Consider the following 27,668-nt stretch of genomic DNA (forward strand, 5'->3'; position numbering starts at 1 on the left):
ACCAAATATTGTTAGTTAGCAGTTGAATCAAGCACAAGTTTCTAATTATCTTATGAACGGTCGAATTGCTGTCGGATCTTTGTCTTTCCACTTTGCATGAGTTTCTAAGACTCAAAGCTTAATCCTTTCCAATACCGCAACTTCCAATTTAAACAGTCAGTGTAAATTAATCTTAAATAAAACCATCAGAACCCACAAACACGTGGAACGTTTACTTCAAATAACATATTTGTGTTGTGCACAAATGTTCAATCAAATTAAGAGTAAGTAAACAAAGTCGAATGTTTTTTTTATTGTTATCACAAATAAATTGGTGGTGGATCAATAGTGACCCTGAACTTTAAAATTGTTTAACCGTTGGTTTCGGCCTATGAAACCGTCAAGCGGCTTCGTGAAAATTCGAGTGGCACGTGAAAATGAACAGATTTGCAATTTCCGTTTGCGACGGTAGTTGGTATTAATTTCCTATCATATCCGTCCGAACCGAGAGGAAATTCGTCGGACCAATGAATTTCACTTGGTATTCACTAATGTGATGGTGATTGAGTAATTAGTCGCATGACAACGGTTGAAAAGATTCGCCATTATCGTTGAGGAAATTAATGACTTAATTATTGTAAGTATAATTTACCTTTGAATCAGTTTTTAGGCATATGCTAATTATCTCACTTAATCGTATTGAGGCAGGTTAAATTGGTGAAATAAATATGCGGTTTTTTTCCAGTATTTTATTAAAAAACTATTTCAGTTAGTAATAGATTACATAGAGTGTGACCCATTTAAGATAAAAGGACTCCTGCTCAAAAGATTCTAGACAAATCTATGCATAATTTCCGCATCACCAGACAAACTGTTTTTTCAACAGTAATTAGTCAAATAATGAAAAAAATTGATTATTTTACAACCTTCAAAATGAATATATACCGTACTACATCTGATCAATTAAACTATAGAATAAAGTGTCAGAAGTATCTTAGAATATATTACTGTGTGGAAAAAATACCTGGAATCCATTACCGTGTATAATGAATTCTTTCCGCCGAGTCAAACTGTCAACAAGGAATATTATTTAAGCGTTATGCGTCGTTTTCGTAAAGCTATTCGTCAAAAGAGGCCATATTTGTGGAAATACATATTTTGATTTTTGCACCTCGATAATACGCCATTTCACACTGCACTGAGTTTACATGAGTTTTTTCTCAAAAATGCAACAAAAATCAAAACATCATTTTGACTCGATTGAGGATATAAGAGCCGAATCGAAGAAGGTGGAATAAGTGATTTGCATCGGATGGGGAGTAATTTGAAGTCGATGAAATCGGGTTAGAAGAATAAATAAGACTTTTCATTTTATAACAAGATTTCGGAGATTTTTTGGACACATATTAGTTTAATTCTTAATGCCAACGAGACTCACAAATTGACTGCTCACTGAAGACTTAATTTTAGATATTTAAATATACCATATTTTAAATATCTACAAAAATATTAAACTAATTGTTAGAATGTTGTCACTGATATTTAAAATGATATTTAAAATGAAGTGTTAATGTTAAAATAAATAACACATAACCATTAGAAATCCCTTTCATAGTTAATGTTTTATAGAATAAGAATATTATTATTTTTTATACTACTGTATGAAATTGCCATAGTAAATTAATATTATTTTACTCCTTATACCATCGACTAGATGCGAACTCGATTGCCCATTCGATTCGTTGTTGCTTATGGTCGTGGGTCAAATAGAAGCATCGCAATAGTTAACGTAAACCTATATTTGCCAAGCGTCTCCTGTACCGCATCTGGAGCGATACGTGTTCCTCCTGACCGGCCAGGTGCGAGGAGGACGCTCAAGAGTCCCTATTGGCTCTCAATCGCTCTCAGTATCGGTTTTCATTTGCGGTAGTTTTCCTTGGTGTTCAACACTCCAGTTTGATAAAATCGAGTACACAAGCGAGAAATAACACTTTGTGCAATATTAAGTCTTCGTGAGATTTCGATCTGATTAACTACAGATTCCAACATTCCAATTACTTTAATTCTCTCATCTTAATTCAGGCAAAAATATCCGAACATATTTCGGCAAATATCTGTGCAAACACTGCTATAACCAATTATAAGCTAAATGCACATTGTATTCTTTTTGTGTTTAATATCATGAAAATTAATCACTGCCCATGTATACAATCAAGTACAATTAAAATAGACCACCCATTTTACTTCATAAAAGTATTCTTTTGAACATGTAATTCCTTTAGTTCCTTTAATTGTTCAAATAAATTTATTAGACATGATTTTAAATTTATTTTTTATTTTGAAATATGCAAAATTAAAAATGTTTTTCATAAAAAGTGCGAAAAATAATTTTTGTGAGTGAGTTTTTAATCATCCATTTGTTGATGAAATCAAGTTATAAATAAAAAGTTGCAGTTTTACTCTTATGAACAGCACAACTGGTTTCTTATATTTGCCGATTTCTCGGAAATTTATATTTTATGAAAAATAATCCGGAGTTCTAATTATGTATTTATGTTAAGGTTAGACGTTTATCATATATTTATTAAAATATATTTTAAGAACAGCATAAAGCTCACCATAAAGCAAAGTTTACACAAGAAAATTTATTTAAATAAGTAAAATATTTTATGATTATAAAGTTTATAAAGTTGTTTAAATTTTGACAGCAGTGATAAATTAAAAAAATTTATATTAGGCGACCTACTTTCCTTATGTTTTAATAGGTTACAAAAAAATTCTTAAAATGACTATGCAGAAGATATATTTATGTTGTTTAAAAAATATGTATTTTTATATTATTATATTATTTATATATTTTATATATTATTCTCTTCAAAATCCTTATTAAATTTGTATATTGTTCTTAAAATTGTTCTTTTATTTATAAAATAATAGTCTCAAGTTTCAATTCTATATATAAATTGTTACGTTGTTCAGATGGAATAAAACAAAAATCTTGATATATAGATTGTTTTATTACTTAAATAATATATTATAAATTAAATAAATATAAATACATACATAATTACAAACATACAATAACAACAAATATAATTTAAAATAAATTAATTTGTCAGGTAAAACAGTTGATCACATGAGCTCGTCGCATTTTTTTAGTTATTCCGAATGTATAAATTCATAAAAACAAAATCAACCAACGTCTATATACAATGATAATAAAAAAATGTGGTCACTTTGTTTCCTAATTTTTTTATAAGCCGCACATAAAGCTTAGATCACATTATGGCACCGAACGTGCACCGAACAATTCTCTGTTTATAAATAATTAAACAGCGTGTTTTATAAATGTTTATAAATTATTTACAACGCTTTATAAATGCAATCTAAGCTGGAGAAATTATCTAATAGATTCCTGTGATCGATGTGATCCAGGGTTTGTAATACGTTGTTCTCATGTAAACTCCTGGTAGGTACGGTGCTGCACATTTGATACCGTGGGACACTGTGCCGGCGAGTTGGTACCGACCATCAGGCCTCTGCAGCACCAGTGGTCCACCCGAATCCCCCTGTAACATAGAAATTATTAATTAATTAAATGAAACGCACACATCAAGTTTTCCTAATCAATCATAATAATTGTGCAATACGTTGTATTATGAAATAAATAAACCAATCAATCAATTGATTGGTTACTTCCGAAGTTACTGAATGAAAAAAGAGGAATATTTACCTCGCACGAATCTTTTTGTCCGTTAGCGTATCCGGCGCACAGGAACGATTCCAGGATGACTTTCGAGTGGCCCGCAGTCCTAAACATCTCCTGACACACGTTGTTCTCCATGATGGGCACCTGAACCTCCTGCAACACCGACGGTACACCGCCGCCGTATTTTAAACGTCCCCAGCCGGTGACTGTCGCCATTCTGCCGGTGAAGTCCTCGTTGTCACGCGGCAAACAAATTGGAACTGAAACGAGAGAAATATTTCTCAATTAGCGTTTATAAAATGACGAGATAATGTTATTATCATATATATTGGGTTAAGGTATATTGGGTGAATGTATAAAAAGGAAATTTCAAGGGAATTTGATCAATTTACATAATTTTGTTCTGCGATTTAAAAACGAAAACGAGGAGAGCGGCCATATATTTATCATGCCGTATTGAATAAGAACCATGGAACCAAGTAATAAGGTAATATAAAGACATTTTATTATGGATTACTGCAACGTTAGACGCTTATTAAATAAATTGATGTAAAAGTAGATTATGCTGCGGAAACAATGATCTATTGTATGCATGTTTTTGTAATTTCATCGTAAAATTTATTTATTAGTTACCTGTACAGAGTTACTGTCATATAAAATTATTCTAAACAATTTTTATGTATATTAAATATTTAATTATTATTAGGGTGATGGCTGGTTTTATATATCTATAAAATAATTAAATACCACGTATAATATATAAAAAATATATTTTTCTTTTCTTCTATATTATACTTTTAAGTTAAATTATATTTAGAGTATTTTAAGCCATTTGAACTATCCAATATTTCAAATATTTTATACAATCGACGAGAAATTTATAATTTAAAAATAAAATTTCAACGACATTTTCAAATATTTGTTTTCAATAAAATTATAATTATTTCAAAATTTTATAGAATGAAATTTTCAAATAATAAATCTATTATTAACTTAAAAATGAGACACGTTAAATAGAAAACAATATCTATTAAATAAGTTAAATATTTATATACTTTTAAAGCTCCAAAAATAATATTGTATGAGCGAATTTTTTAAGCAAACTACGTTTTTTAAATAAATTTTGGAAATAAGATGAATTTATATTCGATTGTTAAGGTATCAATAGTGTATTATATCACAAAAACTGATGCATTACACAGTCTTGTAGTAAAAAATCTAATAAAATTTTTGCCATAAAATTGACATGTGCCAAGATACCACATTAACTATCTTTTCATTATTGGAAAGGGTGGTCTTGTGGAACCTCATTCGAAGGGTATTTTTATTATTTATTTAATGCTATTTTGCTCTTTGAAATCGGTTGAGAAGTTAAAGAGTTATGAACGATTCACTAATGTGTGTAAAAAATTATTCAGCGTTTACTATCAAAAATTCTATAACCTACAGTAAATAAGTACTAAAAGTCAACATTTGCACAACAGAAGACAATTTTGTATCTCGATTACTTTTGAATTGTTGGTTGTGCTTATAATAACTATCTGGAGAAGGTTTTTTACTACCTCCCTGTAATATTTTGTACTTTATATTATTTGGGTTTTAATTCACCATTTTAATATGGAAATAAATATAACTCATCGAGTTATTTAGGCCTGTTAAATTTTTAATTTCATTAAATATTCTATATTTTAGTTTTTATTAATCAAAATCAATAGCAATAAATAAGTTATGGAACTGAATAAACATGTAGAAATTCATACACAAAAATTATTATTATTGCATTATAATTAACGACATAAAATTTATAATTAATAAGATTCAAGTTTTAACATGACACAGCAGAAGTGAGTATTTCAATTGCTTCTGAATTGTTAGTTGTGCTTATAATAGTTATGAGGGGAAGATTCTAATCCACCATTGATCCATGTAGGTTTGTTAGATTCCAAATTTAATTAAATATTCTATACCTTTGTTTTTATTAATCATAATTCGATTTCAATAACTACAAATAAATCATTGAACTGAATTAATATATAGAAATATATACAAAAATAATATTATTTAGATTATAATTAAGAAGATAAAATTGATAATTAATAAAATTCAGATTTTTAGTAGGTCGCAGCATAAGGACTTGCTGTTTAAAATTGCTTTTTCTTAATAAAGCTGTGTTTACCAATTACGTAGTTAGACAATACGTGTGTGCAAAACTCATTTTTCTTTTTGACGCATCCTAATGAATATATATTCGACGGGTCACATGTAAGATTAGTTGTGACGGCAAACCATCTTCAGCGGTTTAATCCTAAACTGGCGAAATGGTCGGACGATTAATCTTGGTTCTATGTGGTCCCAACCACCGTGCATTTATTCAGGCGTTAAATAATAAATTTACCGGTACGCATTCCCCATTGCGAATTACAAGGAGCAGCCTGAACGAATAAATTCGGATGATTGTATACCCCGATGTGTAATTCAATAAACGATCAGGGAGGTATATTCGACCTCACGACCAAGAAACAGAAACCGGCAAAAGGGGGCGAAATGTGACGGAAGATTTGACGGGGTAGCATAACTAACCTCACTAATTATTGGCGTTATGACTCCGGAAAATGCGATTTGATTGTTCCCGCGTTAGAAAGTCGTCGATGGCGCATCATTTTTATCCTTTTTGTACTCTTCATCATTGAGCGTTCAACGTACCGACGAAATTTACGACCGTTAAAACGTCGCCGTGAGAAATAAAGTAAACGGTCGTGAGTAATTTAGGACGAGACTCTCTCTCTATTGATACAATTCGACAAGCAAATTTATTGTAGTTTCAGTTTGTACAATCGATATAAGGAAAGAGTAAACTGGCCAAGTTCAGCGGCTACTCCACCTTTCTCTGTGTCGGGTTTCTTAGTTCCACTTTGTTTTGTCTATTTTTATTTTGTCTATTTTTATTTTGTCTATTTTTATTTTGTCTATTTTACTTTCTTCGTATTTCATTCCAACAAAATACCATTGTCAGTTTGCAGTGAAAACTTTCATTAATTTTCATTAATTACTGTTTTAAACTAGTGAGGATGCAAATATACAGGGTATTCCATATTGGGTGATTTGGCTGTTATGAGTGTTTTCATGTCAGGTGGAGAAAAATTGACTTAAGTCTCTAAATTTATATATATATATATATATATATATATATATATATATATATATATATATATATATATATATATAAATTAACATTTATTTAACTTTGACGAATGACAACTTTCTGAAGACATTTTTCACGTAATATAAGAATCAAAGGTAAATTATATCTCCTTAAAATTTCGAAATAATACGTCTAATTCTTTTTTATTTCCGTTTCCAATCATAATTGAATTTAAAATATTGGAGATATGATATATATATATATATATATATATACATATATATATATATATATTTCAACTGTGTTGAAACTAACAAATATGATAATTGACAAAAGTATTATTAACGTTTAACCCAATCCCTTGTGTTTAATAATTTGTAATTCAATATAATTCCCAATTACCATTTGTAACTTTAAAAAATTAACATTTTATTAAAGTAATATTTTTATAATTCACATACATATTTACATTAATAAAGTTTAATAATTATATTGTATTACGTATTTATATTTCTATACTGTTAAAAAAATTATTATTGCAATTGTAATGTGAAATGAAAATGTTTAAATAGAACTTTAGAAATGTAGAATAAAAATTAATTTGACTGACTGATGAAATTTCTATTATGTGTGTATGGGATTTTTCTGATCTTGGAATCAAAGATTTAATGAGAGGCTGCAATTATTATTTGGGTACCTTTTTATCTTTACATAAATCTTTGGTTAATATATTTTTTAATTGTATACAAAATGATATAATGATATGGTCAATAAAAAAGTTAAGGAGTTAAATAGTAGTATTATCTTTAAAGCTTAATTTTATATGTTTCTTAATGTTAATATTATTCAAATTACAAATAATTTCAACGACTATCCTACCTATCCTACGTTTTTGTAAATTCTTTAAAAAGAATATAATATAATCATCATATTTAGAAATAAAACAAACAAATGAAATTTCGCTGTTCCTCATCATACAACATTGTAGAGCAAATAGTTAGCTAAGAAAATTAACTGTTCATCGATAACATTCACCTGTTCATGACATTGGTTAATGAGCTACATTTTCAATTATCAAGATTCATCTCCCGCAAATGCAAACAACTCTCAGGCTCCGCTCGCTTAAATAGCGGAATAAGAGGCAGATTATTTACAAATCCACAGATAAAAACAATAATTTATAGGTTTATAATCGTGTTGATATTATAAAGGTGCAATTAACGCCTTGGGGATTGTTTAATGGTCACGGTAAATAGAAACCTGTGAACACCTACTTTCCAGTATGACAGTCCCACGATATGGTCTTAGCACAAATCCATGTCACAGTGTGTTTAAACGGTCAAATGACTTTTCATTACTGTAATCATTAATTGACGCAGGTTCGCGAAACTTTTCTCATATTTTTCTTATGTGCAACATCATATAAAAGTCCCATAAAATACATAAAATATGATGAATGAATAATTTATAGGCCATTTCAGTGATATTTATTCATGCGAACAGTTCCCGTATTTTCTTGTGACGGTTGTAGGTAACGCGGCAATTTAAATAAATGTTTATGTCGCTTGTGCCACACACATTTGGAATATTAAGTTCACTTTTCAACCATTGTTCCACTTTAAATTGCCGTTTTTCTTGTCACTTGACCTACAGGCGGTTCAATTCGCCCAGAAACGGACGTAGTTTGTGGTAATTTGGCTATTTGACTTGTTAAATTACTTTTACAAAAAGCAGCAAAAGATTATTGCCATTATTTTACATTAGAAATGTAATTGGATGATTAAACTGAAAAGAAATGTGTTGTTTGATGATGTTTGTTTTGTATTGTAGGACACGAATCGTGAAAGTCATGTAATCGTTTTATTTGCGAATTTATCATAATGGTATTAAAATGAATTCCAATTTAACTGTTTGCTTTCTCCTTCTGACCTTCGACTTACAACTTATTTTTCCAAGCCACGATTTCAATACAAAAGAAAACAGCAAATTAAAGAGGAAATACTGTTATAAGATATTTTAAATGTATTAACATTATTTAATTCCAATAATATATTCAGAGTTTGTTCCTTTTGTTGAAAATATGGATGCTCAAACTTACCTATGTGGCTGTCGAATTTGACTGGATGTTCTAGCTCCAAAAGAGCCAAATCATTTTCAAAGGTAGCTGCATCGTACTGCCTATGCACAATGACACGTTTCACATTCCTGCTAATCGACCTCCTGCTCTCCAATTCGCCAGAGATGTCGAACTCACCAAAGACAGCCACGAGGGAAGCAAGGAAACCTGGCTGACAATGGGCAGCAGTCATTACGTACTTGTTGCTTATAAGGACTCCCCCGCATTTGTTTTTCGTGAACAAGCCCAACCATGTCGACTCTCGTACCAGGACTTGCCAAGGGAATTCGCCGAAGGTCGCTCCTTTTCCTCCTACTATCCTTCCTGTTTTCATCAGAGGACGAATACCACATTCTACAGAAAAAATATTTTTATTCAGTTAACATCTTTGTATATATATTATTTTTAATATATTTTTATTTTAAATTTTATACATAGAAGTCATATCTAGCTATTTCCTGGGGTAGGAAGTGAATGCAAATTTATCACTCTTTATATCCACAGGGTTAATTAAGACTGAAATAACTATTCGTTTAACACACAAATAAAGTTTTTACTAAAACAACGCTGTTTTATTTAAACTTAATTACGTAAAATTTGTGAGTAAAACCGAATTAGAACTTTGATGTTGCTTTTAATTATGCAGGTAGTGGAAACTAAATTATCTCTGGAAAATTTAATTTCCACTACTGATTTTATACCCCTTAAGAGCAAAAAAATGAATAAATATACATATATAATTGTGTACTTACGATGTCTATACTCTTCCTCATCCTCGCTGGGACTTACTACTTCCTCTTCAATAAAAGACTGTGTTGTTGTTACTGGCTTTTTTGTCGTTCTTTGCGGTTTTTTCGTCGTGGTTTGTGGTTTTTTGGTAGTGACACTTACAGGTTTCCTAGTTGGCCTTTTAGTCGTAGAACTGGCAACTTTTGTTGGTTTCTTGGTAGTTGTTCCTTGTTTCTTCAACGGTTTCTTTGTAGTGTTGGAAGAGGATACGACGGCCGTCTTATTCTTATTGTACACCACATCTTTCAAACCCTCGAAGGGCTCCTGCAGTCCCTGAATGATCTTATTAACGAATGATTCCATTTTATTATTTAACTCCTCGTCTTCGATGAAGGCTGGTGTTGTTATGTCCTCATCACCTATTGAGGGATTGGACATGTTTAAATTAGGGTTTCTTACGGGAGGGAAATTTATCAAATCATCAGCCGACGTTTCTACCTCTATCGGTGCTGTGAAATCAGTTGTGGGCTTGTTGGTTGACGAATTGGGCTTAGGGGTGATTAAAATTGTGGGCTGGGGCCGTTCGCTTGTGGCATAAATATTTTGTGTTACATGATTGTTAACAATGACCGAGTTTACTGGTTTCCTGTGGGGCATAGAAGTGGGTCTTGATGAAGGGTAAGTTGAAGGTTGGTAAGTAGAGGGTTGATACGTAGATGGTTGATAAGTAGAGGGTTGATAATTAACAGGTACTTTTTGTATTGGTTTAGATGTAACTATATCCTCATTGTACTCGTCGTCGGATGGAGGCAACGGGCTCAGAACGATGACTGTTGGGGCTGGACTAGGATAACTGGAGAACTGACCAGAGGTAGATGAAGAAGCGGGGGTTGCGGTTACAGTAAATCCAGGGCCTGCCACGTGGGTATCCACTACTGAAGGAGGACGCTTCGTGGGGGTTGCACTGTAGACATACGACGTAGATGGGGGCTTTTTGGTTGTGTAGAATGCGGTAGGAGAATTCGCATAAGTGGAATGATACATTGGTTTCAGTGTGGAGCTCGGGACATAAGGCTTTTTAGTGCTTTGATTAGGTCTCTTGTTCTTGTTGGGTTTGTTGGTTTTTCTGGTAGTTGGCCTTGTGCGTGCTGTAGTGGTTGTATCTGGTCTACGTGGAGGTATTGTTGTGCTAAAAACATAACTAGTAGACGGTGGTTTTTGGGTGCTAGGTGTATAACCAGGTCTACGACTGGGTGTCGAACTAAACACATACGAGGTGGATGGTGGTTTTTTGGTGCTACTTGCCATACCATATTGCGGCATCAGTGTGGTCTTGTTCAACAATTCCATAATGTTAACTACTGAATCGAATTCAGTGCCGTTGGGCTTTTTAGAGTCGTGTGTTATCGTCGGTACTAAAACATACTTGTCATCCGGTTTGTTCGGTTTATGCACAAACATAGGTTTGTTTGGTTTGTAAGTGAACACAGGTTTTGGCGTACTGTACACAAGTGGTCCATTCGATATGGACACTTCAAAGTTTGTGGGTCTGTTAGTAAAGCTGTTTATTTCATCCATTCTCTCGGTAGTTTTCTTATCTATAGGCAACTGTGTTGTGGGTCTGAACATAATTGGTTGTATCTCATTGTCTTGTTGATTTACCAACATGGTATCAGGTGCATGTGGATGGGTAATTCCTGTTGTGGAAAAGAAGGAGGAATCACCAGATACCTGCACCACTGCATTATCACCAGCAGTAGGTAAAATTGCAGGACCCAACAAAGTCTCAGCTATTTGTGAAAGCCCGTTGGAAGTAATGTCCATGGGGGAAGTTTTCATGGGAGCTTCGGTTGTGGATAATTTGTTATCAATATTCGACACAATCATATCACTATCCACCAATTCTCCCGTTGCTCCCGATGGCAATTGACAACAAGCTCCAAACAGGAAGCCATCCATACAAGCTCCAACCACTTGACCATCACGCTGCGAGCATTCATGGTTAAACATACAGATGCTGGGACCATCCAACTGAACGGTGGGTTTCCTGGTGGGTTTGCAAAAACGTGGTGTTATCCTGTAGCCTCCGAATAGTTTACGGGATTCTGAAAAAAAATAATAAGATTGTAGATAAAATAGGTTAACAACGTAATAATTTAATGGGAAAATTAGATTTTAATTTATATTTGTTTAATTGAAACGTCCCGCACACAATAAATGTTCTACTATTATAAAAATAATAAACCTGTGCCATTACACCGTTCATAAAATGATCATGAGTAGAAAGTGTTTTATCTCATCCATTAACACCGGCAACACATGGCATTCGACTGAGTCACTGTGACAGAATAACTTTATTATTAGTAGGTCGATTGTTGCTAGTTAAAATTTCCTTTGCATTATTCTCATGTGAATTTTATGAGGCAAAATACGAGTCATTCTGTTCGCCGTAAAACCGCAAAATTTCACTGACCAACGATTGTAAAAATGAGATAAAAGTGTGTTACTGAGGATATTTTACTTTCTACGGAGAAAGATGTAATCCGGGATGCGAGGTTGTCCTTTCTGGATATTAAAGGCTTCCTCGTATTTTAGATTTTCTAGAATAACGTTTAGAATAAAAACATTTTCGTTCGGAGAGGAGGAATTTTAAAAATTCAATTAAGTTCAAGTTCTTTTTAAAATAACCAAAGTATATTAATAATATTAATTCCATGCTCTACTTTAGAGAAGACAATATGTAGTTGTCATAGAAATTAAATCAAGGAATTAGCATGGGGAACATTTAGCAATTTGTGAGGAAACAGTTTCTAGTTTATGAATAATAAAATATTTATCTACATTTTATGTCTATATGAAAAACAAACTTTTATAAATAACTTAGAGCTAACAATGTGCTCACAATATTCTATTATTTATTATGATTTATATAAATAACAACGAAAGAAAAATGTTTAGGTTAGATCTAAATTCATATATAAATCCTGTAGCATGATAATATGTCAAGGCAACTATTTGAACACAATTGTACAATACATAATATATTATTTCTCAACGGTTGTTGTAGCATATTTCAGAAAATAAAATGTCGTTTTAGTTATTCGATAGGAGAGTAAAAACGAGTAGATTTTTGTACGTTTTGTAAAATAAAAACAGGAACATGTTAAAGACATGTCTGAATTTTCCAGGAAATATTTATGAACCTGTAAGAAAATGAAAGTGTGGCAGATATTATTCTGCACCTGGTATCGGACATGTTTTACATAATTCTCAGAGAAAAATTTCAGGCTCGCAAAAAAGTTCCCCCACAAATCTTGAAAGTTGATATTCCGTCGAGTCGCGAAAATAAAATTGTGTAGAACAGTAAAACGCGGAAACAAATTGCATCCGATCCGCAAATAAGTTACGTTTAAATAATGAATATTTAACAACAAATATGAATGATTAATCGCACAGGTCCAAAGAAACCGACGCAAAATCCTTAATGGAAACCGTCAGGAGGAACTCGGAGTTTACGTTGAAGCTACGGAAAATTAATAATACATTAACATGACTAACATATTAAGCATTGCCTAGAACACAATTCACGTCCCCGTGTTAATTGTCACCCGCGTCAATAAATCATCATTTCCATCGCAGCGCCAAAATTAAATTGGGACCCGTAATAAAATAGCACGTGTTACACATTGCCGTGTGGGCGTTTGTATATGAAAAACACTCCATTACCGTGCCGTGTCAGGAGGGAGCGTAACAGGTAACAGGTGCACAATGGGGTACTGAAATGGAGTGAAAGAAATATCGAGCGATAAAGAATGGGTTCAGGATTATGGAAAGCCTGATAATGACCTTGTCAGTAAATAAAACAGTTTAAAAAAGAATTAATCGAGTCCAATAATTTCCATCACTTTCGTTTCGTCACGTTTCAATTGTTTGAAAGTTTCAGCGGATTAAAATAATTTAATCGGGTTATACTCGAATTTGTTTTATTGATCCGTTTCCTAGTTAAAATGCTCAGGTTCAGTGAAGCAAACGTGTTGGAAATCGTGTTTTTGCTAAGCTTTAGTAATTAGCGGTCCATTATAATACTGTTTTATTTAAAAGTTGGAATAATCTCCGCACACGTACGGGAATCTCATTTGCGGTGCATTTAAGCTTCGAGCTTCTGGAATCCTTTCGATGAATCGATTTTTCGTTCTTTATGGTTTCTAGGTCAAGATTGCAACACGAATACTTTTCAGATTGGATTTTATTCGGCGTGTTTATTTGCATCGGGTATTTCATTGAGTTTTTAATTAAGCGTGCATGTGCTACGAGAATGTACCTTCGTTTGTTTTTTTTTTTTAATATGAAACGAGGGAGCAAATATTTAATTATCTTAATTAAGCCCTTTTAATTTACATATCTAAATTTTAATTTCAAAAAGTTTCTACACAAAAGGTTTCATCATACAGAAAATTTCATATATTTGATCTTTTTTCGTTGCTCTTTTTCTCAAATTGTAAGTCTAAAATTATACAATGGTGTTAGTATTGCTTACTTAGCAAATTGATAATTTTTGGTCTTTAGTTTACTCGATACAGTACATTCAACATCGTCGCATACATTATTCATAGAAGACAAAGAAATAGAATATTTTTTTGCCTGAACATTCTGATTATTTTATCAACTAAAATTGACAAAACAACCTTCCGGCGTATATATGGTTTCATCATACAGAAAACTTCAAATATTTGATCTTTTTTCGTTGCTTTTTTTCTCAAATTGTAAGTCTAAAAATATACAATGGTGTCAGTATTACTTACTTAGAAAATTGATAATTTTTAGTCTTCAGTTTACTCGATACAGTACATCCAATATCGTTGCATACATTATTCATAAAAGACAAAGTAATAGAATATTTATTTGCCTGAACATTCTGATTATTTTATCAACTAAAATTGACAAAACAACCTTCCGGCGTATACATGAATCGAACAAACGAACAATTTGTAAAGAAGGATATCGATCCACCACAACGACTTTAATATAAACTCAAGTATCCTGACACAAAAGGTTAAACATACAAGTTACCCTAAGACATTTAATCTTCTGTTACTTTGTTTAGTAGTATCCACAACAATTGTAATTGTCAACAAATTAGTTAACATTTGGCTGAATCCAATATTAATTTTGGTAAACAGGTACACCGGTTTATTGTCGTCTGTTACTCATCGAAGAGTAAATTTAATACTGACAATTGTTTGTATATGTGTACTGTATGTTAACACAATAGACTTGCTTATACACTTTGAGTGAATGAATAGAGAGAACGTGGCCCGAAGCGACTCGACATTCCTCTAAAACAATTAGCGGGCGGATTACTCAAAGCGTAACTACGTGCCATAATCTGAAGTAGTTGGAAGTGCTTCAAAGTTTTGAAAATCGATCGTGAAAAGGCTGCACAATCTGTTTACACGAGGGCGGAAAACTCTAATAAATCGGGGTGGGAAGCGGGATGGTAGTTTGAAAATTAAATGAATCGTCTTTTATTGGATTGACGAATTGCTCAATTTACTTATTATTACAATAGTTTTGCGCCGTTTAAGTTGTTAATGGAAAGGCGTAAAATGATTTGGCAATTTAAAAACGTACACGTTGAGAACTAATAACCTCGTTAACGATAATTTAGTTTCCTTGCATGAGCATTGCATCGTGGCTCATAAAGGTCAGGTGCAAACCGCGACGTTGCCCCGCTGTGCACACTTCCCACACCCGGGGAACGGTTTTTTTCTTCTTCATATTTTATTAAATCGAACCAACAATCGAATTGGCAAAACAAGAAGAAACTTCCCTTTCCTGTGTGCCAGATTCCAAACCAATCGGCCATTCAACACTCGACATGGCCTACTACGTGATTGCATCTTATCTGGTTTGCTTGGAAAGTAAGTAGTGATGCCAATGTCGACGATTATGATTGTGTTTTTGTCTGGGACGTAGTTGAAAAGGTTTCAGATGTGCTGACCCGCGACCACGAACGATTTGCTTAACATTGTTCTCGTTACATGTGCCATATTGGAAGACAAACACTTGTGGTGAAGAGGTCTTCTGCTAGAAAAATTGTAGAAAGCGTCGACCATGTAAGGTTAAATTTGTGCGAGGAAAGTTAATGGGATGATAAATCTTTAGCTATATTTAAATTGTTCGACATAGGTCCACCGCAAAATAGTTCAACTAATCTACTCCTTTACTAAATTTACTAAAATTACAACACATTTTTATACCTTTTCACTTTTTATTTTTGGAAGAAATCCTCCGTTTCTCTCTACGTGAATCAACTTCTCTTGTGCTGTATTTAAATGATGTATCACAACTTTTACTAATTTCCTATTAGTAATTAACGTCTAATTATAATAATTAAAAACAAATATTCATGTTTTTATTTTAACACAACTGTGGAACTCTACAGTATGCCGTTATTTCTATCAATCAACAGAGTATTACATACAAGAAAAAGTAAATATTTGCCATGAATTGCCGTTTCGTTCTATATTTAAATTTAAATAATTATCATTTAGTCGAGTAAAATAAATACTAGGTTTTTGATGTGAATTTTTTGTGGGACTTTTAGAAAGAAAGAAAAAGTTCAAGTTTATCTGATGTAGAAACTCTGCATAGAAGATGATTGCAACAGAAAATAAAAAAATTGAGACTTAAAATTATTAAAAAAATTATTTATTTTTTTGTGTTCCTAAGTTTACAAAATCTTTATAATTATAATTATAATAAATTAAAAAAAAAAACAATTAAAAAATATTAGGTTTTGGATGGGAATTTATTAAAGGGTATTTATAAACAAATTTTCTGATGTAGAAATTCTGTACAGAAGATTATTTCAACAGAAAATAAAAAAATTCAGATTGAAAATTAACAAAATATTTTTTCCCGAAATAATGTTTTAAGTTCTTAAATTTACAAAATCTTAAATAAGTTGTAATAAATTTAAAATACAATTAGAAATAATTCTTAAAAAAATATTAAGTCATTTATAAACAAATTTATTTTTTGATGTAAAAATTGTAGAAAGATGATTCCAAAGAAAATAAAAAAAATAGATTTAAAATTAACAAAATATTTTTTTCCAAAATTATGTTCAACCTTTCTAATTTTTGTAAAATCTTAATCAAGTTGCAATAAATTTATAATACAATTAGAAATAATTCTTAAAAAATATTAAATTTTTGATGGGAATTTATAATTATTCGAAACAAATTTATTTTACTATTTAGAAATTCTGTATAGAGGATAATTTTTACAGAAAATAAAAAAAATCAAATTTAAAATTAACAAAATATTTGTTTGTCATTCCAGGATTTTTAAAATCTTAAACAGTTATAATAAATTTGAAATAAAATTTGAATTAATTCTTAAACAAATATTAGGTTTTTGATGGGAATGTTTTAAGCGATTACAACAGAAAAAATTAAAAAGGTTATGATAAATTTTTAAACTTATCATAATCTTTGCTTTGCATACACGAATTGTTTCACTTGCTATGCATGAGTAAAAGTTAAATTATGATTTTACAATATGTTATGGCAAACTTCTTTTCCATTTACAATAAAATGTAATTTGCCATTAAATTTACAAATTTATTTAGTATAATGTAAATGAAACCGTTTAAATATAATTACTCGTGTTGTTGTTTCACATGTTTTAATACTGAAAAATAATTATTAATCATTAATTTGGACTCTAACTGCTTTTTCTATCAAATTGATTAAAATAACTATTGAAAACAGTACATTCAAATATAATTTAATATAAAATACAATGCACCACTTAATTAAACTAAACGGTAAAACTATAAAAGAAAAAAATAAGCACTCACCATAATTTAAACAATATCAAATATTCTCGACAATCAGTTGAATATTTTAATTGGAAGTGTCCCAAATATAACCGCCGCATATTCATATATGGTACTAGAGAATACTTAATTTGTCAAATTTTCATAGATGATCATAACATCTGACAACGGTTTCGACCCACTGAATGGCTTGATTGATGATATTGGACGACTAACAAATTTATGACCCATTCAGTTCAATAATCCGTCCAATAAAGCCTGGGCAATCGTACGTAAAACGGTCGTCGTTCTAACGGCGAACTGTACATAAAGAGCAAGAAAATTGTGCGATATGAGATGCGGAGAAACGCTAGGACTCTCGTTTTCAATCGAATAACTGGACTTCATCGGACTCAGACACCGCATATTTTCCTGCAAGATTCTTTGTTGACCACCTTTTTTTAATTGAGTGGTACATTTAAAAGTTTGCGTACACCTTTAAATTATTAAACTTGTAACCTCCATCTTTGTACCCATTTTTTTCTTTGATTAATTAAAGTGGCAGCAGAAAAAAAATGTAAATAATTATTGGGATTAATTATTCCAAAAGCATACATTTTAATATTAAATCGTTCATTCTCCGAAATTGTATATTTGCTTTAATGGCTACGAAGTGGCCTATACTCGTGCGTTTGCCTTTTATAAACTAATTTGAAACAGTTATTTGAGCTGTCGAAGTTAAACGGAAGACCAAATCGAGTAAATCGAACACACTGCACATGGATTTTACCGTTCGTCAGCCGTATAATATTTGCAAATGTCCGTACTTTTGTATTTATTCTCTTAGCGAGATTGCACGCAATTAAAATTGTATTGGTACATCGTTTCCCGTGTAATGTAATGCTGCAACTATCTTTGATTATATGTTAGAACGTCTTGTTGTATTTGTTTCAACTGTTTTTCGTACGGCTGAATCAAAACTGAATCTGTGATTTATATTCAAATAAAAGGTTTTCTGCTTACCTATTTTGAAAATATTATAACTGTGACATTAATAAAAACATGAAATATAATTAGTAGAAATTCCAATTCCAATTCGTATATAAATTCCAATTCGTATACTAATAATAAGATTTAATGAAAAGTACAGAAAACTACTACATTTAAGAAATAAATAATTACTGCATTCCTCTTCTAATAATATATTCCACCTCTTGAAAAAAATTTAAAAGCATAGTTATTAAGATAGCCGAAATACCTAGTTTAAACCCGTATCAAGTAACTTACTAACTAGCAATTAAAGGTAAAATGAGTTGAAGTATGACTTGGCCCCGCAAATTTATCCACAAGCCATACTACATTTCCACATCAAAGAAGAATAATGTCCAAAACATTTTTTAATATTAAACAACAAAGTTATTTTACTAAGCTGGACTAAAATATTTTCTGTCACATACCACATCAACTTTACTAGTGGTGTTAAGTTACTAAAATTAATTAGTGTCTGAATAAATTGTGGTGGTACTAGAAAAAACATTTATACTGAGAAAAATATAATTTAATTAATTACGACTCTGTATTTGTTTTATATTTTGAAAAACATCATTTTTAATTGTATTATTTAAAAAATTAGGGGTGTCAAATATTTTAAAACTTTATATAATTATTATAATATCATTATAATTATAATTATTATAATATTGTACATTTTTATATAAATTATTACTTCTTTCAAATATAAATATTCTGACTGTGTAATTGTTATATTTTTATATACCACATACATCAATTGAAAAATAATATTGAATTAAATACACCATTTCATTATGTAATTATATATTTATTCAAATATAAATTGACAGTCTCAAACACAAAAAATACGATAAATTAGTTAAACTAAATATTCAGCTGGCAAAAAGTAGAGCAACTTTTTACTAAATGTTACTAATCCCCACAAAATCCACAATAATTGTTAATTTTACAATATATACCAAAGTAAACTGAGTTAATATAATGCCTCGTGGAAAGAAATTATTTCCCGAATTAAAATTACGGATTATATAGTTCTTTCGATCCGATGAGAGAAAAATCAATATAGATTGATTGCAACGCGTGTTTTACAACAATTTTCAAATTTTGGTAATGTGGAAGGAAAAAATAAAATTGGAAGATCAAGAATAACCAATAGGTTTCAAGAAAAATTTTACTCCACTCCACAAAAGATCCTTTGACTCCCAACAAAATAAAAGGTCTACTTGAGACACAACTTGGAATTAATGTTTCTCTTCATGTGTGAAATATGGACTCAAATATTATTGACCATCTGTTGCTTTCCATGAAAAAAAAGTGTTTGGAAGTTATTCATAATAATAGGAATTTTACAATATATTAGTATAGAATTAATTAAAATATTAATTACAAATTATTTGTAGTAATAAAACTTTAAATAGTTGCTCTACTTTTTCTCATCCCAAAATAAATAACCATCAGCAAAATTAAACTCTTTGTTTTTTTATTGTTTAACTATGTAATTGTTAAATTTATAAAGGGTGGTTAATTTTTAATATACATTTTTTTGAATATAATAACCAGGACAAAAACTATTTGAATTATTTGAAATATATTATATTGTCATTTTATTTGTTCTTTTTTAAACAAAAATGAATTGAAAAGTTAAGAGACAAAAATAAACAGAAGACATAAACGTATTTTTTTATTTTTGATAATATTTTAACTTTATGTAACAATAAAATAAGTACACAATAAAAATTACTCAAATAGAAGGAAATTAGGAATTATATTTTATTTTTGTTTTACTTTATTTTGAAACGAAATTAAAAAACTTATTTTTTTGACATCCTTTTTAAATATACTTTTTTACAAGGTTCTCGTGATCAAAATGACCAAAATAATAAAAAATGTTTTAAAACAGTATCAAATATACATACATTGTTCTAAAATAAATATTTGTTCTCTTTATTATTTTTAAATTATACATCACCTAAATTTTTGTTTTTTTCTTTAATAAATTTTGAAAAGTGGCTTGTACAAATTAGATAAGTTGAAAATGAATTAAAATATTTGTTTGTCTTTAATTTAAAACATAATTAAAAAATATATATTTTCCATATTTCTCTTAAATTCTGTTTTTGCTTCTACCAATTAAAATTCCATTTACAAATGAAAAGGTGACTTCATGTCATCTAAAATTTTATCCTAATTAAAAAGTTGTTTCTTCAATGTTTTGGTAACGGTGAAAGTCCTGAACCCAGGTTTTCATCTAACCCAATAACCATCTAGTTTTGTAACTAGTTACTCATTATACCCGACTGTATCACAGATAATTGTGATAGAAAAACATCCACAGAATAATGACGCAATTACAGATAATTGCGTAATGACAGAAATATTTCGATGCCAAAAGTGGATCAGTACGAGGAAAGATTCGAGGTGCCGAAGTGAAAACTATTCAGACCGTAAAACTGGCGTTCTAAAATGTCCATGTAAAATTCAACGACTAGACACCCAATTAGATCCGTGGCTATGCACTGCGGGTCTTTAAATATTTTCAATTACGACATCGTGATCTCCTTTAGATTCGTCGTTGTGACGGTCTTCACGGAGAGAAAATGGTCTTTTGGTGAGTACGTGGGTTCCATCAGACGTTTACCAATACATCGTTGGGTTATTGTTCCAAGTTCTGGGTGAAGGTCGTGCGCTTGACCACGGCGACTACATTTGTTTTCTGGATATCATAGTAAACACACACTGACACGTTATAACCCGTGAATGCCTCAAGGTCGTTTACCTATTAATTCTAATCTCCCGATCTCCGCGGCTCATCCGTGGGTGATCCGAAAAAACGGAACGCCGCGGCGGCACACAATGGACCGGGGACTGCCCAAAATTGACTGACACCATTCGGCCACCATAGAATTTCGCTTTTTCGCATTAACACCGTTTCGTGTGTACGACGAAAAAAAAAAATAAATAAAATTAAAACAAAGATGAAATCAGAAATATAAATCATCGGTTGCGCTCGTCGTAACGGTAAAACTCCGTCCGAAAAATTTAAGCTAATTAATTCGACACACACGGCGACAGGTCAACAACGAATATCGGAATGCGTAATGTTCGGACGGATTACGTCCATACGGAAATATTTCGTTTCCATGGCGATTTGGGATTTTAGTTCAGTGTGTTAATTGTACATTGTGTCGGACATATTAATCGCGTATTGTTTTGATAACTTTTAAGTGAACAAAGTTGATAGCGATCACAGCAAGCATGGCCCATAGACTTTCCTTATTGGACTAAAGTGCATGGTGCATAATAAACATGTGTGTAATCTTCACAAAAGCGTGACATCTGAAATCTTCTTGGGCTTCTACTCAAGACCTTTTACATTAGATGAATCTCAATGAACATATTTGCATTTAATGTGGCTACAAGATCAACGTGATACCATTGTTCGATTACCGAGACCGATTTAATAGTTTGCTGCAATTTAGATGCACGATATACATACCTTCACTTTGTTATCTTCTACTTAAGAGAAAGCTTATTTTCATCTTGTTTCAAGCGCTTTTTATTTACTCCAGTATTTCAAGGAAATTTGAAAGAGATTGTTCTTTATAACGAATGTTTTGTTACAGGCAAAAAAAGCTAAAAATGGAAAGCACGAATAGAAGTAAACTTTCCTAAATAGCAACACGGATGTTTTGATGTGTTTCGTATAAAAAAGTTAGAAGATTTATGCTGAATGTGGTCATATCTATTTCTTTTTTTTTTAACAATTTGTTCATTTTAATTTTGAAACTTAAATTGCTTTCTTAAATAAAAAGACATTGAAAAGTTCATTAGATATTTTAAGATCGACACAAATATGTCTTTTTTTATAATAACTTATTTACGTGTAACTTGTTAAACGAAATTAAAAAAACTTATTAGATATTTTGGCATCGGTACAAACACATCTTTCATGTTTATCATCATCTTTTATGTTTATTTTTGTTAATTGAAATTGTTTTTTTAAATAAAAAGTAATTAAAAAAATTATTACATATATTGACATCAACAAAAACATGACTTCTACTTTTTTAATTTTTCTCGTTCTCGTTTTACTTTGTAAACAGAAGTGGCTTTTTTAAACTGAAAAAAATAAAACGTTAATAGAAACATGTCATCTATATATTATTATTTTTATTTTTAATAATATTTTAATTTTATTTTTGTTACAATAAAATAACTTGTTCAATGAAATGAAACTAAAAAATTTATTATCTTTTTTTGTTTATGATAATATTCTTATTTTATGTCTAAAAATTGAAATGTCTTTTTTAAATAAAAAAAAATGAAAAAACTTGATCTTGATGCAAACATGTTTTCTAATTATTAGGTTTTATAATCTTATATGATTATTTATATTTTAATTTTATTTTTGTAAATGTCTTTTTTAATAAAAATATATTAAAAAACCTATTAAATATTTTTACATCGACACAAACATATATATTTTTTTTTTATTTTTCATAATAATCTCATTTTATTTTTGCAAATTTCAATAAAAAATATTAAAAAAGGCGTCGATAAAAACATGTCTTCTATTTATTTATTTATTTATTTATATTTTTATTTTTGATAATATTTTAATTTTATTTTTGAGGCAACGAAATGATTATTTCAATTTTTCAATTTCATATTTTTTTCTTTTCTTTTGTTTATATTCTAATTTTATTTGAATAAAAATAAATAATGATAATGTTTTTTCAAAATAAATATACAAATAGATATTTTTGATAACATTTCAACTTTATTTTTTTGGCAATGAAATAAATTATTTAATAAAACGAGGTTAAAAAACTTATAATCTAAAAAGCTCTTTTTGATAATATTCTAATTTTATTTTTGTAAATTGAAATGATGTTTTCAAATAAAAGGATATTATTCTAGTTTTATCTTCGCAAAATTCAAAATTTTATATTTAATTTTATTATTATTATTTTATTTATTTAATTATTTTTGATAATATTCTTATTTTATTTTTGATTGAAATATATTATTCAAATAATATTAATTATTAAAAATTAAATTAAAAAAATATATTTTATTTGACATCCTTTTCAAATATACACATTTTGCTTTTTAATGAGGTTCTGTTGATTAAAATAATAATAATTTAAAACAACTTTTAAATTAGATCTAAAATAAAAATTGATTCTTACTTTTAATATTATTAAATTATAGATTTTTTTTAAATTTTTTGAAAAGTAGCTTGTATATGTAATAGAGGGTAAAAATTTAGATCATGCATTAATGAAACTAACGAGAATAATCGCAAATTCAGAATGATATTAGTTAAAACGAAAATGAAATATTAAACAAATATTTTAGCACACGTACACGCGTCCCCGTTACAAATAAGCCCATACCCTCTCAACGTTAAAATTAACACGAACAATTTGCAGAGTGTCATTGTGATTGAATTTGGCAACACCGTGATATAAATGATACGTAAAGAAAGAGGACCACCGTTAGCATGGTTAATTCATGGTCAAAGTGTGCCATCGGGTCAGTTATCGCCCAACAATCTTGACGTGCGTCCTTCACGCGACACTCGTAATATTTTTCTTGATTTATTATTTCCCATGGTTCCGTGTCGTTCACAAAAACACGGGGGGATCAATTTCAAGTGGGTACCATTTAAAAATTGGGATGCGGTTTCAATTCGAGCGCCGAACTTTCCTTAATAGCTCAACCTTGTAATTATGTGAAGTGCGCTTTTTAATGGTTGACACACAAAGTCGTCTTACTTTCAGTAGTAGTAGTAGCAGTAGTAGTAGTGGTTTCATCGTAAATTACAATAATAATAAGCCCAGAAACGCTCGTAGGCATGAAGTGTGTGATATATGCCCGCTCTTCTACGTTATTCCTCTATTTAGTCGTTAAGTAATTTGCCACTGTCAGAACTCGTTTCGTCTAGACACGACAACGTGAAATTTAAATCGCCTACCGTCACAAAACAACACAACATGAATATGTATAATCTAGTTTCAAAAAAATAAAATATGTCCAAAAGCTCGTGTGATACACGAATTCTGAGAAGGAGGCGTCCACATTGATTATGGACTATCTTGGATACGTGGTTCAACAAACCCGAAGAGAAAGCCCTTTCGATTAGTTTAATGTATGGTGGCACATTAACAATGCACCAGCGATATTGATATGCAGGGAATGTTTCGAAACTAGCAAAGCGGTTTTCACTGAAGTCTGACACTGTTCTGCTTTATTTATTTTAGATTTTTTTATTCAACATTTTTAACGCCTCTTTACATGTGTCCTATATTAACAACGTTCAATTTGTGATGAATTATGTATGCATCCTGAATGTAGAAATTTATGTGTAACGCTTCTTTTGTACAAGTAAAATTTATATAAGCTCGTGTTTTAAATTAAAGCGTTACATTTTGGTGTTTCAGAAAAGATTTATTCATTTCTGCTGAAAGCTTGTGAAAAAATTAATAACAAAATAATATATGTACCTAAATGTAGAATTTAATGTCTGATTCAAAATTAAATAAAATAAAATATTTCTCATTTATTTTTCTTCATCTTCATCTAATGTTTTATCTTGTTATTGTTAATTTTTAATATTAAAATTCCAAATAATTATTAAACCTAAATGATGTTATAAGAAGGGTCTGAGATAATATTAGATGTTTCAAAGTAATTGACTTTAATGTTTACAATGCACAATACTATTTTGTGACTAAGAATATATTCCTATTTCCTAAAAAAATGAAATTGCAAACTCGCAAACAATTAAACTGTGATGCCGATGAAAAAGTTCCTTAACACACTTGAAAATAGTTAAAATAACAAACAAGTAAAGACAAATTATACATAACAGTCATAAGTGCATACCAATTGAAAGACAGGAAGCAAAAGTAAACAATTTTAATTCTACCTGTCTATTCATAGAGCTAAATACCTGCCTCGTGCCACCCGGAAGTATTTTACAAGGGATTATAGAGTCAACGCCATAAACTGGACATAGAACAACAATTTAAACCGATCAGTTATCCCAGATTAGGTTTCTAAGAATATTGTAATGGGTCAATACCGTTTGTATAATAGCAACATTGTAGATTGGCAAGTTATAATTTATATAGGTGCAAAACACAATTCTTCATAACCATCAACACGATACAGTTACAAAGTTATGACCCAGTTACGCCTCAGGTAGATGAATCGCGATATTCTCACTTTTATCTCAACGCGCGTAAAGCCATTTTTCAAAACTGTCTGGGAATTAGAACAAGTTCAGTAGGTTCCTTACTTTTACTATCAAATTTTGTCACGTCTGAAATTAACCAACTTCCCGGTGACACATGATGAGATCGCGATCCCGAAACGCCGTGCCGATGTTAAATGACCGATAGAAATGGCCATTTTCACTTTTTAATTTTGCACCGGCAATTTATGAATTCAGAGAGACACACATAGACTGACACCGTTGCAATTAATACGCTTTTAATGAATTTCTCGAGCTCTCCATTCGATTGCCATTTTACCGGTTAATCTAAAAACCGATCGGACCGCATTTCTACTTTCATGTCCAAGTATCATGAGGAAAACACCATTAATTATTTTTAAAAAATACAGATGAGATTCTCGTTACCGGATTAGCGATTTTTTCCCACTTATCCGCTGCTTTTATTGGCGACCCACATATTATAAACCATTGGTATTAAATAATTTATGCCGCGCACATATCCAACGACGGACCACTATTTAATATTTTGTGTTATATAAACTAATTGAACAGGATTTCCGTAAGCCAGAATCGCTGCGTTTATGCTTTCTTCGTAATACTGATTAACACGTTTTCAGTGCCAGCTAATGCTAGAGCGTGCAAGAGTAATGACACTCTTTAAAATATCTTAATTGAATGTTAACAACCCTTACGGTTTTAGTCTTGTATAAGCAATTAGTAATTATTTATCTAATAATTTTGGGTTAAATTTAAAAATACTTAGCATATTCAGAAACTATCAAAATATTAAAACAGAAACTGTTTTAGAAGTTCAAAATTTAAATTATTTGATAATATGTCCAAGTCACCTTACAAAATAACCAATAATTCGATACATGGTTTCCTTTATGATTGATCTATTAAATCAACCAATTAAATACTATTCCTTCCTCTAAAATATAGTACATATAACGTTTTTGTAAGATAATATTTTACTATGTTCGTAAGTCCCAAACAAAAATGGCAATGCTACGTTTTGTTTCTAAAAAATTGACACGAAAATTAAATGTTATAACTTTGAGTCGGTTCAAAATATATTGATCTATGTTCAAAAATTTTTAAAGCTCTGAATATTAGTACATTTATAAAACTATTTTAAGTGGGCAACCGGTTACCCATAAACATAACTCGATCCAATCTTACCTCTGTCATTGGTGCCAGCGTTTTCCACGTCCACCGCGATGGCAAAGTTTAAAAGACACAAACACAAGAACTTGAACTTCATATTATAGATCAGCGATTAACCGAGTACGTGAATTGAAAAGAAGCACTCGAACTTGAAAGTCTCATATACGCACCAGTCCACCACTAGCAATTACCATGGTATCCAGATAACACACTCGTTGGACGCAGAGATTTGGCGCCGAGCGTTGATGGTGCCAAATCGAAATTCGTGGTCGGATTCTGTTGGTCGCGTGTGTGTGTGTTCCTGGTGTGGAGCAGCAGTAAATCTCGTGGTGACGGAGAGCCGGCACAGACTGAGGTACCTTGTGGCGGCTTCAGTCGGCCATCGGAACACCCTATGTGGGTCAGTGGGCCATTTGTGTAGCGGTCTTCGCTAACTACCTTAGGCCCCCTCTCTAGAGACCCGTAGCCGGTGGTACCGATCATCGGTACACCTGTTGCACGTCGCGGCGATGAGCCGAAGAAAACGCGCCAATCGGTCGCAGCTTTCGCTCGCGGATTCCATCATTTTTGCAATTGGACAGAGATTCCGGACGTTAAGTACGTGTCGCTTGGGGTTTGTCGGGTGGTGCATTTACGAAAAGTCTCGCGTCCTGCAAGGGTTTTCGGGTGACGACGACATCTGCGGGGCTGGTTGGCCAAGCTTCCACCTTTATTTGAATGAAGATG

The 27,668-nt window shown here is 31.0% G+C and overlaps 1 protein-coding gene across 1 annotated transcript; it reads right to left on the reverse strand.

Annotated features, from left to right (window-relative positions):
* Positions 1-3,106: 3,106 nt before the first annotated feature.
* On the reverse strand, positions 3,107-27,259 carry LOC109597907 (serine protease filzig). The gene is made up of 5 exons (XM_020013694.2): positions 26,958-27,259; positions 9,699-11,780; positions 8,929-9,300; positions 3,713-3,948; positions 3,107-3,548 (listed from the first exon to the last, which is right to left on the reverse strand). Exons 1-5 carry the CDS (start codon positions 27,037-27,039, stop codon positions 3,384-3,386), a joined length of 2,937 nt encoding a protein of 978 aa, XP_019869253.2. The 5' UTR covers positions 27,040-27,259; the 3' UTR covers positions 3,107-3,383.
* Between the last annotated feature and the right edge of the window lie 409 nt (positions 27,260-27,668).

This window comes from Aethina tumida, chromosome 1, assembly GCF_024364675.1.
Source record: "Aethina tumida isolate Nest 87 chromosome 1, icAetTumi1.1, whole genome shotgun sequence".
NCBI classification, from domain to species: domain Eukaryota; kingdom Metazoa; phylum Arthropoda; class Insecta; order Coleoptera; family Nitidulidae; genus Aethina; species Aethina tumida.

What these genes read in the sequence shown, in the direction of transcription:
- LOC109597907 (XM_020013694.2), bottom strand. Translation starts at nt 27,039, where the DNA reads ATGAAGTTCAAGTTCTTGTGTTTGTGTCTTTTAAACTTTGCCATCGCG. An exon ending in CGCTGGCACCAATGACAGAG is followed by an intron (nt 11,781 to 26,957) that starts GTAAGATTGGAT and finishes ATTTTTTTTCAG; the next exon opens with AATCCCGTAAACTATTCGGA. An exon ending in CAAATTCGACAGCCACATAG is followed by an intron (nt 3,949 to 8,928) that starts GTAAGTTTGAGC and finishes CTCTCGTTTCAG; the next exon opens with TTCCAATTTGTTTGCCGCGT.